This window comes from Heterocephalus glaber, unplaced genomic scaffold (genome assembly GCF_053883595.1).
Source record: "Heterocephalus glaber isolate CG9 unplaced genomic scaffold, H.glaber_assembly_v1.0 deba00001504, whole genome shotgun sequence".
Lineage (NCBI taxonomy): Eukaryota > Metazoa > Chordata > Mammalia > Rodentia > Bathyergidae > Heterocephalus > Heterocephalus glaber.
In genome coordinates this window covers 12,619,279-12,631,840 of record NW_028258324.1, presented here as the reverse complement: position 1 = coordinate 12,631,840, position 12,562 = coordinate 12,619,279, and the positions used below count along the sequence as shown (strand labels likewise).

The following is a 12,562-nucleotide window of genomic DNA, read 5'->3' as shown; positions in this document are numbered from 1 at the left end:
TAAGAAATCGTATCTTCACTTACTAATAGGGAAGCTAAGACTCAGAGAGGTTAACTTTCCCAAAGTTATACAACAATTAAAGTATCAAAAGCTGTGGAGAAAAAAAATGAAAAAACACAAGAAAAGCTGGGAATTGATGTTACTATCTAGCTTCAAAGCATGGCTCTTTCTACTGGACCACAAAGCCTCAGCATGATTCTTGTGGTTGTGCATGTACAAATTGCAAAGCTAACACCAAATACAGTATAGAAAGAGAGTTATAAGAGGAACCAGAGAAGTCTTCCTAAGGCCAGTGTCTACACAGGGTTTACATAGATGAATAGGGGCTTACTATGTAAGCTAAGTAATCGCAAGCACTACTTTAATAGTCTTGCTTAGGTTTAACTTTAGGCTCACTGATGTAATATTCAGAGTAGTTACTCCTTATTTTGATTATACACCAGTCATCTGGAGCATTATTCCAAATTACATATTCTTGTATTCCTCTCATCCTGGATGAAATTGTCTAAAGTGGAGCCCCAGTATTTATAAGGAAGGAGTTTTATAATTTCCCATATGGTTTTATTTTCTGTGGAGAATCAGGGCTATATTATCTTCCTCTGTCCTTTAACATTTTTCTTTTGAACCATTCCCTAAAAGAGTACAATGTTTCCATAATCACTGCAGATGTCTTAAGATATGATTTGTCTGGCCTAGGAAAACTGTTTGGAATGACTTGATGTTTTCATTAGCTCTTCATGAAACCTGGACCTCAGTTACATTTAACTAGTGTTTATTTTACCGTTTTTATTATAGTTTTTGTTCCTTCTCAGGAAGCATGAAATTTGTTGAATCCTTGTTTCTCCTAGTCATCTCTTTTTTTGTTTTGTTTTGTTTTTGTTACTGGGGATCAACTCAGGACCTTGCACTTGTGAGGCGGGCATGGTGCCACTGAGCTAAATCCCTGGCCCAGTCTCCTAGTCATCTCTTAACAATATTCCATTAGTTCAAAGAAACAAACTTCATTCAAAACTTTTATCCTTAGCATTTTCACACCTGTGTTCATCATAAGCTCTAACTGTTTTTGTAAGCTAATAGCTATGACACTCTAGTAGATGGCTTCATGGCTTTTCCCCAACTTCTGAACATGATCAATTCAGATCTAATCTTATAAAAGATCTGTGTACTCAGCTAAGTTAGTGTCCTAAAATAGTAAATGAAAGGTTAAATCTGTTAACCTAATCTGCCCTCCACTTCATCTCAGTTTAGGCTCAGTCTACAGAAGTAAGAAATTTTAACTGTTTTGGTTTCAGTTTTCCAGGCAGTTTCTAATAAAGTTAAGTTTGTTATTTTGTCACATCTTAGATGGTATCTGTTCTGTCTTGTTAGAATGAAGGATTTTTCTCATATCACCTTCACTCCTCCTGCAATTTCCAACATTTTTTTACTTTTTTATGTTGTTTTATACATATTTACAGTACATAATGATTAATCATTGTGGGGAGTTGGTATGTGTTCCCAGCTTTTATTTTTAGTACTAGTCTCTTCATAATCTTAAATTTTATCAAATATGTATCTTTTAAATTTAGACAAAGTCATTTCATTCTTACTAGATTTAAGATAAAGAAAGTAAACACTTATAGCCTTCTTTCTTTTAGCATTCGTTCTTTATCTCATGAAATTTCAGTAATTTTAAAGCTACGCTTTCTTTTTCTCACAGTATTACAATGACTACGGTGATATTATTAAGGAAACACTAAGTAAAACCCGGCAGATTGATAAAATTCAGTGTGCCAAGACTCTCATTCTCAGTTTGCAGCAGGTAAGAAATTGGGAAGGAAGAGAGACTGAAAGAATAATGTTTGGGGATTAAAAAAAAATAGTGTTTGAGATTCAAAGAATAGAATTCTGGTGCTTAGTATGTGTTAGGTATCTTACTTAAACTAGCACATTTTATCAGCATGATACTGTGGGTACTCTGATACAAAGACAGGTTATGTACCCTTTCTTTTGGAAGGTAATTCTCTGGTTCACATTTCAAATAGACAAATCCTATTTTGTCAAACTGAGAATATAAAGAATTTTTAAAAATTGTAAGCTACATATAAAAGGTATTTAATGAGACAAGAACACTAGTAATATCCAACTTTAAAAATATGTTGCAAATACAGTATTCTGTAATTGAGATTCCAAGTTTGTGCGTGTGTAATAAATTGAAATAAAGATGTCAAGGAGCCTACAACAATGAACATGTCTATATACCATACATAGACAAGACAACGCATTTCTCTTTTTTTTTTGGTACTGGGGATTGAACTCGGGACCTTGCACTTGCAAGGCAGGTACCAGAACCACTGAGCTAAATCCCTGGCCCCTGCATTTCATTTTTGATAATGGTCTCATATTGGTGGAGGAAGGAGAAGGATTATTCATTAAGTGGTGATGGTCAGCTGACTCTGTACTTGGAAAATTAGCTGTCTTAAAACTCTGAGCTACATTGTAAGTTCTAGAAAACCCTGTCTCAACAAAAAAAAAGAAAGGAATATTTGTAAAACCTTTTTTTCTAAAAAACCTGCAAAGCAAAAACTGATGCTCTATGTAAACTTAAATAGTTTTGTACACCAGTCAGCAATTTGAACAAAGTTTGAAAAACAAAACCAAGTGTAATTGGCACATGCTCATAATCCTACCGCTCTGGGAGGCTGAGGGAAATGAATCACAAATTGGAGCCATGACTGGGCAACTTAGTGACTAGTGAGATGTTGTCTCAAAAATGAAAAACACCTGGGGATGTAGTTCTGTGTAAAAGGCTCCAATTCAGTGCCCTGTACTGGGGCAAAAAACAAGATCAGCTGAGAAATATTTTCATATGTAATAAAGCCTACATATCACTAAGAAAAAGTGAGCAAAGGCTATGAAAAAGGCATTTTTTCAGAGAAAGAACTTAATACACATGGAGAGGCATAGCTTTATTAATAATTAAATACATATTAAAACAGGACATATTTATCATTGTTGAGCAGATTCCATGAATTGAAATGACTGGTAAGAATATAGAGAAGAGTCCTTTTTAAATGATACCACTCTTCTCTTCATAGAAAACAGTTTTGCAGTATATTTCAAATTTTAAGATACTACTTCTGAACTAGCAATTTTGCTTCTGCATTTCTACATATGTACATACAGGTGTGCACACAACATTTTCATAAAAGATGTTTCATTCCAACAATCTCTGTAATAGTAAAAAAAATCTAGAAATAGTCTAAATGTTCTTGTGTAGAGGAATAGTGAAAGTAAACTGGTACTCTGAAGTAGGTTTTTTCATCTTGCTTGGTTGCCCACCCTGGCTTCCAGCTGCTAGGCTTCAACAGTCCTGCCTCAGCCTCCCAGGTATCTTAAGTAATTGGAACTATGGGCACACATCACGGCACTTGGATATTAAACATTTCCAGGACAAGATATTAAGTGGAAAATAGCAAGTTTCAGAACAAAACAACTACCATCATACCTTGATACCCAGCTGTTTTGAAACTCATCAGATTTGGTACTGAATGCATTTTTATGTGAAAAGTTTGTCTTGGTACTCAGTATTCAAAGTTAGTTTGGTTCTCGATGCACAACCTAGAACTTGTCACTGTCATTTGCCTCCTGACTCACTACCCTTACCAGCCAGAATACTTTGATAACTCATCATTTTGGGTACACAAGGTACCTCTGGGAACCAGCTACTGATTACCCAAGGTATCAATGCAATATGGTACTTCAATTTTAAAAATAAAAATGCCAGGTAGGGCCAAGGATTTAGCTCAGTGGTTCTGGCACCTGCCTTGCAAGCACAAGGTCCTGAGTTCGATCCCCAGTACCAAAAACAAAATTGCCAGGTATAGTGTTTCACACCTGTAATTCCAGTACTCAGGAATCTGAGTCAGGAGGATCATTGGGTATTTGAGGCCAATCTGGACTGCTTGGAGAAACCTTGTTTCAAAAAACGAATGAATGAATGAATGAATGAATGAATGAATGAGAAACAAAGATGTATGTGTATATCTGTCTGAATTGATGTAGGAAATGTTCAGATTTTTGACATTGGTTACCTTTGTTGAGAATGGTATTTGGTAGTGGAGAGAAAGAATTTACACTTTTAGATTCCTTGAATTTTTATTTACAGTGAAGTGTTCTCACTTTCCAATGAAATGAATGTACTTTATAAATTCTAAAGGTTTTGTTTGTTTTATTTTTGTGGTTTTATGGGGTACCGGGGATCGAACTCGGGACCTTGCGCTTGCATAGCAGGCAGTGAAACCACTGAGCTAAATCCCCGGCCCATAAATTTTAAAGTTTAATGCTATTATATATTAACTATAAAAACTTTTCAAAGCTTAAAAATTTATAAACAGTTATATCTGCATAAATCTGAAAAAATCTCTGTTCATTATGGTGCTGAAATTAGTTCAAGCCAATGCATTGCTGAAGAACACTAAAAAGGTGGACAAAATAGTAGAATACAGGAGCTATTTCAGTGAGTGATGTAATAAGAGTGGATTGAGGGAATGAAAAAAGAAGAGAATGATAGTTACCAAGGGCTGGGAGTAGGGAAAACAAAGTAAAAAAAAAATGTAAACAAAATAAGAAGCAATAAATAAAGCAGATGTAAACAATATTTCAGGATCTGTGCCATGAAAGGAATCAGAGAAATTGATTCTTAGCTGGCAGATAAAATGGGATCAGGAAATTAGGGATATTTTTAAGATGCATGCATCTAGTAAAAAAGGAATTGTTAAAAGGAGAAAACAATTAGAACAGGAGCAAAAACTCTTGAGTAGGTGAAGCCACATGATTTTCTTTCTTACCCAATACATAAGGAGGGACTGGCTTTAGATGAAAGTATGTCCATACTTCATTCCACATAGTAGGGAAGGTACATTTATACAGAAACATTTAAGTTTCTAATTTTAGTACTCTGGGGTTTTGTTTTTGTTACCTTGACAGAAAGTTCATACCATATATATAATTTATATAACTACCCAGCATAAGAATGTTTGAACAAATAAAATATGATTTTGTTATTGGGTGAGAAAAATCACAGCTCTGTATACCCAAATATATGTGGATTTTTTATATAATGTTCCCATCTACAATGTGGTCAGAGAAAATGTAACAAAGTTCTGAACCCTATATTTCATATATTGGCATATATATAAAAATAAAAAGAATATATGAATATTTTAAATGAATAGTACATGTCTGTAAATATATTTCCTTTTCCCTTCTCAAAATGTATTCTTTTTAAAATTATTAAAAAGAAACAAATTCTTTTCTTTATTTAATCATACCACTAGTATAAAATGAACTCAAATTAGTAATAGTAAATGACTGAACAGTTTCTACAGTTTAACATAAGAGAAACATTTACATCATTTTATAACTTTCACATATTTTTAAAATTATATTACCTATTTTAAAAGTAAAATTTAAAATTTCATGACTATAGGTTCTTGCCTTTCTTTTTTTCTTTCTACCAGTTGTTTAATGAACTTGTTCAAGAGCAAGGTCCCAACCTCGACAGGACATCTGCCCATGTCAGTGGCATTAAAGAATTGGCTCGGCGCTTTGCTCTTACATTTGGACTGGACCAAATCAAGACACGAGAAGCAGTCGCCACCCTTCACAAGTGAGTGAAATAAGTGAAAACTTTTTGTTACAAGGAATCTAGTTCAGTGAAAGTTAATTGAAATAACTGTTGTTCAACCCATTTTTAAAATAACATGATAAAAAAAATAACATGATAAAATTTTCAAGTTGTAAGAACTTCAGTCATTAATTTCATTTAGAGTCTAAACTAGTATGGCAGTTTTAAAAAAATTACTGTGTTGGGGTGTAGCTTAATGGTAGAGTACTTGCCTAGCATATGCCAGACCATGGGTTATAGCACCACCAAAAAGAAGAAGAAAAAACTTAAGCTACGCCTTTTTTTCTCATTTTCTAAACTATACAAAGGAAAGTTTAATAACATTCTTGTCTGATCTATCAGTAAGAAAATGCTGGGAGAAACATAGGTTTAAAAAGATCATGCACTACTGTGAAAAGTGAGTAACAGAAAATCTTTAGGAACTTCAGTTACTTGGTATCTTGACTACCTCAAGAAGTGAATTTTTGGAAAATCCTGTTATCTTGCCAGCATATTGTATTACCACCAAGAAATACATATAGACATGTAGCTTTGTTGCTATATAGCTATTTTTATTTTTCTCAGCTTAAGATTTGTACTATAAATAATTAAATATGTAAAAATTCATTATAAAAATTCAATTATTTTTTAACTTATCAAATTTTAATTCCTTCAATGATGATTGCACTACCTTCCCAAATGTTTTTGTAAAACTGGTTTTCTGGAAAAATGAAGTTCTGTTTTGTTTTACTCCAGGGATGGCATAGAGTTTGCCTTTAAATACCAGAATCAGAAAGGACAAGAATATCCACCTCCTAACCTGGCTTTTCTTGAAGTACTAAGTGAATTTTCTTCTAAACTTCTCCGACAGGACAAAAAGACTGTGTAAGTTGCAAATTCTAATAGAAGTGGTTTTTATAATGATACCATTGAAACTTAAGTGCTTATTTTTTGAAAAAATTTTATTCATCTAGATATAATTATGGCTAATTTAGCCTTTGATAGTTTAAGGAACTAGTTTTCTTTCCAGCTTTTATATAGTTATTCTTTTAACTGCTCACTTTCAGAATCCTAGCATCTACAAAATGAAATTAATCAAGTAGAAATGATTCTCATTATATAATTCAAAGATGCATGAACACTGGCTGAGCCATTGTGTGACCTTTTCTATACTTCTACATTAATTTCATTTTAGTTTTATTTTCTGTTTTATGTTACTTATTTCAAGAAGATGCTGAGCATGATGGTACATGCCTGTAATCACAGCACCCTGGGAGGCTCAGACAGGAGGATAGCCAGTAGGAGTCCTGAGCAACATGGCAAATTGGAGAGATTGTCTCTCAAAATAGTAATTGGCCCAGGGATGTAGCTTATTGCAGAGGCCTGAATTCAGTCCCCAGTACCCCCACACACACAGTGTTCATTAAGCTTATAATATGGTCCAGTAGTGTTCTAAAGCTAATGTTCTACTATAGGAAAACATAACGTAAACATGCACACAAACAAGATTATTTCAGCCACTAAGATGAGATAATATGATAATGTGAGATTTTAAGTATGGATGAGAATAGAGTGGTTTGAAAAGGTTTTTTTAATAAATTTAAATTTATTTTAACTATTACATAAAAACATAAAAATTTATGGGGTATATCATAGTTACTTTTCTCTTGTTGCCAAGACAAAATGCCCCACACCCAAAGTTAAAGAGAGGAAAGATTTACTTAGCTCACAGTTTGTAGAGGTTTCAGTCCATAATCTGGCTCCAAGGCAGATTGGCATGGCAGATAGGCAGAAGAGACTAAAGCAACAAGGGACCTTAGCAGTGTCTTTCTGCCTTTTTATCCAAACTATTTGGGGCAGGTAGCACACCCTTAGTCCTAGTGCCCTTGAGCCTAGCAATGAACCATGAATCAATTCCAGTGTCACACACTCTAGATCCAGCCACCTCTGAAAAATCCCCACCTATGACTGCATGAGGTTTTGAAGGGACATCTATACACAAGCCATAACAGAAAATGTGTGATATTTTGGTATGTTATATATTGTGTAATGTTTTTTTTTCCATTAAGTTTATTGGTACATTTTAGGTATAAAATACAGTTACATTCATCATTGGGATCTTGTACCTTTACATGATGTATCTTGGTTCTTATTTTTTTCCCATTCCCCTGCCCTCCCTTCACCCCCTCTACCCTTCCCTATTTGCAAAGACTTTGTTTCCATTTTTTTTCTTTTCTTATATTTTTTCTTTTCCCTTCTTTCCTTTCCCCTACCCCTCCCACTTCCCCTACTCCTTTAGACCTTTTCTTCTTATTACACAATATCAATTATACATTTTTAAAATTACAATATCAAAATTTAGAGACTATTAACACAGATTTTACAGAATTTAAAAGGATGTAGAAAGCATATTACAAAAATCTTTATTGAAATAAATTTGACAACTTCTGAGAAGTACCTTGGAAGACAAATTAATGAAACTGACTCCGGAAGAAATATAAAATTTGAATACCACCCATTAAAGTATATTCCTAGCTTGAAAACCTACCTGTATGACAACAGGCTCATATACATTTTAACTTATAAATTGTATCAAATATTGTGTAACATTTAAACTAAGTTCAATATATTTGTCTACTCATTTATCATGTCTTTCAATGAAGACATTCAAACTCCTTTTGTCTAGTTTTTTGATATATACAATACATTGTCATCTGTAATCTTCATACTGTGCAATAGCATGATAGGACTTAATTAACTATCATCAAAATATAACTTAGGGGTTTTTTTTAATCAATCTTTGCTCATACTTATCTCCCCCTACTGTCCAAGCCTCTAGTAACCACCATTCTACTATCAACTTCTATGAGATCAACTTTTTTTAGATTCCACATATAAGTGAAATTGTACAGTACTTGTATTTCTGTGCCTGGCTTTTTTCACCTAATATAATGATCTCCACTTCTATCCATGTTATCCCAAATGACAGTATTTCATACTTTTTGTGATTGAATAGTATTCCATCTTGATTAAATACCACATTTTCTTCAATCATTATCAGTCAGTGGATGGACACTTAGGTTGTTTCAAGTTCTTAGTTGTTGTAGATAGTGCAGTAACAAACATGGAAGTACAAATGTCTCTTCAGCATATTGATTTCATTACCTTTGGATGGATATAAACCCAGCAGCTTGATTGCTAGATCACATGGTAGTTCTGTTTTTAATTTCTTAGGGAACCTCCATACTGCTTTCCATAATGGCTCTACTAATTTATATTCCCACTAACAGTATACAAGGGTTCTCTTTTCTCCACATTCTCACCCGTGCTTGTTATCTTTAGTCTTTTTCATAGTAGCCATTCTTTCTAGGGTGAAGCATTACCTTGTGACTTTGATTTGCTTTTCATTGATGGTTAGTGATGTTAGGCATGTTTTCATAAACCTGTTTGCCATTTTTATGTCTTCTTTTAGAAATGTCTATTTTTTTAGAAATGGCTTGTTTTTGTTTGTTTTGTGACAGGGTCTTGCAAAGTTGCCTAATCTGGGTGTGATCCTCCTATCTCAGACTCTTAGAGTGCTAGTATTACAGGCCTGAGCCTCAGTGCCCAGGTTAGATTCCAACTTTTTAAATCAGGTGGGGGTTTTTTATTTGTTTGTTTTGAGGGATTTTGTTTGCTAATGACTTTGGAGTTCTTTATATATTAAGAGTTCCTTATGTATTCTGGATATTTACCTGCTTTCAGGTGGATAGTTTACAAATATTTTGTCCCATTCTCTTCACTCTGTTGATTCTTTTTCCTCTTTGGTGAAATCTTGTCTCTTTTTCATTTATTGTGCTTTTTGGGTCTTATTCACAGGACCCTTGCCCATTCCAACATCCAGAATGATAGCCTCTAGTAGTTTCAGAATTTTGGATCTTAAATCTAATCCATTTAGAGTTGATTTTTGTAACTAGTGAGATGTGAGAGTTGTTTCATTCTTCTGCATATAGATATCCAATGTTCCTGGTGCTATTTATTGAAAAGACCATCCTTTCTCCAACGTGTGTTCTTTGCACCTTTGTCAAAAATGAATTGACAGATGAATTGTAGATGCTTGTGTTTACTTCCAGGCTTTCTATTCTGGATCATTAGTCTAGGTGTCTGTTTTTATGGCAGTACTGTGCTGTTTTGATTGCTACGGTTTTTTAGTACATTTTGAAGCCAGGTAGTATAGTGCCTCCTGCTTTATTATTTTTTCCCAAGATCCTTTGGCTACTTGTGGTATCTTATCATTCCCTGTAAATTTTAGAATTGTTTTTTCTAGTTCGGACAAGAACATCATTGATATGTTAGTAAGGATTACATTTAGTCTGTGTATTTCTTTGGTTAATATGGGCAGTTTAATAGGAATTCTTACAATCGATGAACAAGGTGTGTCTTTCCATTTATTTATGTTCTCTCTTCCATTTCTTTCATCAGTGTTTTGTAGTTTTGATCATAGAGATATTTCACATCTTTGATTAAATTTATTCCTTAGGTATTTTATTGTTTTTGTAGCTATTATAAATGGTTTTGTTGCCTTTGTTTCTATTTCAGATGACTTGCTCTTGGCTTACAGTGGTGCTACTGATTTTCATGTGTCGATTTTATATCCAGCTGAGTTTTTTAATTATAATAGTGTTTGGACAGTCTTTAATGTTTATAAAAAATGTCTTCTGCAAACAGTGACAGTTACATGACTTCTTTGCCAATAGGATGCTCTATATCTCCTCTTGTCTTGATTGGTCAGGCTAGGACTTCCAGTACTATGTTGAATAAAAGTAGTCATCCTTGTCTTGTTCCAGATCTAAGAGAGAAAATAAGTGTGATGATGTAGCTCAATGGTAGAGTACTTGCTAGCATGCATAAGGCCCTATATTTGATCTCCAGCCCCACAAAATACAGGAGGAGGAGCTTTCAACTTTTCCACATTCAGTATGATGTTAGCTGTGGTTTATCCCATACAGCTTTTATTATGCCGAGGTATATTCCTTCTATATGTTATTTATTCAGTTTTTATCGGGAAAAGATGTTGAATTTTCTCATGTGTTTTCTATATCTTTTGAGAGAATCATATGCTCTTTATTCTTCAGTATGTTGATATATTTTATAACATTAATGTTCATATATTGAACCATCTTTGCATCCCTGGGATGAATCTTACTTGACTGTGGTGAATATACCTTTTCTTTTGTTTTATTTTTTGAGACAGAGTCTCAACTATGTTGTCCAGGTTGCCCCTGAACTTTCCATGTAGCCCAGGCTGGCCTTGAACTCAACAATCCTCTGCATCATTCTCCAGAATACTGGGAGTACAGGCATGTACCACCATGCCCACCAACTTTTTCCTTTTCTCTTTTGTGTGCAATGTTGAATAAAAGTGGTCATCCTTGTCTTGTTCCAGATCTCAGAGAGAAGGGGAGAGGAATGGAGGGGGAGGAGGAGTGGAAAATTGAACCCAAGACCTCACACATGCTAGGTAGTAGCTGTACAGCTGAAGTGTATTTCCTGCCTCTGGGGATTTGTGTATTTGTGTTAATCAAGCATGTTGACCTTTAGTTTTCTTTGTTGTGTCCTTTTCAGGCTTTGGTATTAAGGTAATGGTGACCATGTAGAATATGTTTGAAAGAATTCTCTCCTCCTCAATACTTTGGAATAATTTAAGCAGAATTGGTTCTTTCAGTGTTTAGTACTACTCATCCATGAAGCCATTTGGTGCTGGGCATTTTTTTTCAGGACACTTTTCATTACCAGTCATCTTATTACTCATCCCTGGTCTGTTCAAGATTTTTATTTCTTTATGAGTCAATCTTGATAAGCTGTATGTATATGTCCAGGAATTTGTCAATGTCTTCTAGGATATCAAATTAATTTCTTGGCATATAGATATTGGTAATAATTTGTAATGATGCTTTGTATTTGTTTTATCAGCTGTAATGATAACAGATTTTCATCTCTGATTACATATTTAACTCTTCTCTATCTTTGCCAGTTTTATCTATTTTGTTTTGTTTATCTTTTCTGTTGGGGTTTTTTTTTTTGCTCATTACATTTATTTCTGCTCTGATTCTTGGTCTAATTTTAGGTTTCATTTGTTCTTGTTTTTCTCACTTCCTGAGATAACAGTAATAGATTGTTTATTTAAGATCTTTATGCTTTAATTAGGTAGGCACTGATTGATGTAAATTTCCCTTTTAGTACTGTTTTCCCTTATTTCATAGTTCTGGGTATGTTGTATTTATACATTCATTTCAAAATTTTTTGGGCCGGGGATTTAGCTCAGTGGTTCCGGTGCCTGCCATGCAAGTGCAAGGCCTTGAGTTCGATCCCCGGTACCAAAAATAAATAAATAAATAAATAATTGTTTAATTTCCTTGCAGTTGCATTGCTTCCTAAGTTTTCCTTATTGATTCCTAATGTTACTATATTATGGCTAGAAAAAGCACCCAGTGTGATCTCAGTGTTTATTAAATTTGTTGAGTCTTGTTTTGTAGCTTTTCCTATGATTTATCCTGGAGAATGTTCCATGTGCTATTAAGAAAAATATGGGTTTTGCAGTTGCTGGATGAAATGTTCTGTAGATGTCTGTTAGGTCCATTTGGTCCAGGGTACAATTTTGAGGAGTTGATTTTTTGAGACAGGGTTTCACTGTGTAGCCCAGGCTAGCCTCAAAGCAATCCTTCCTCCTGCCTCAGCCTACCACGTGCTGGAATTACAGAGGTGCGCCACCACACCCAGCATAGGGTACAGTTTAACTCTGTTGTTTCTTTTTTGATCTGTCTGTTGCATAGTAGAGGTATGAAATTTCCCTAGTATTACTATATTGGAGTACAGCTGTCTATCCCTTTAGATCTATTAGTACTTAATATATTTGGGTGCACAAATACTGGTTGT

General features: G+C 34.2%; 2 protein-coding genes across 11 annotated transcripts in view; one reads left to right on the top strand and one right to left on the bottom strand.

Annotated features, from left to right (window-relative positions):
- The window catches only part of Pccb (propionyl-CoA carboxylase subunit beta), a 148,808-nt gene that overhangs the window by 19,270 nt on the left and 116,976 nt on the right, over positions 1-12,562 (bottom strand). For 2 of the 7 annotated variants that reach the window (XM_021247194.2, XM_021246959.2), the window contains one exon: positions 7,907-10,475. The exons of the other annotated variants lie outside the window; for them this stretch is intronic. In XM_021247194.2, coding sequence (XP_021102853.1) covers positions 10,329-10,475 — 147 coding nt within the window. In that variant the 3' untranslated portion in view covers positions 7,907-10,328. Of the gene's footprint in view, positions 1-7,906; positions 10,476-12,562 lie in introns of those variants that run through there. 7 annotated transcript variants of the gene reach the window in all.
- Stag1 (STAG1 cohesin complex component) overlaps positions 1-12,562 on the top strand; it is a 377,958-nt gene that overhangs the window by 344,985 nt on the left and 20,411 nt on the right. For all 4 annotated transcript variants that reach the window (XM_021246771.2, XM_087186950.1, XM_013070789.3 and 1 more), the window contains 3 exons: positions 1,700-1,801; positions 5,502-5,650; positions 6,404-6,532. In XM_021246771.2, the coding sequence (XP_021102430.1) occupies positions 1,700-1,801; positions 5,502-5,650; positions 6,404-6,532 (380 nt within the window). The remainder of the gene's footprint in view (positions 1-1,699; positions 1,802-5,501; positions 5,651-6,403; positions 6,533-12,562) is intronic.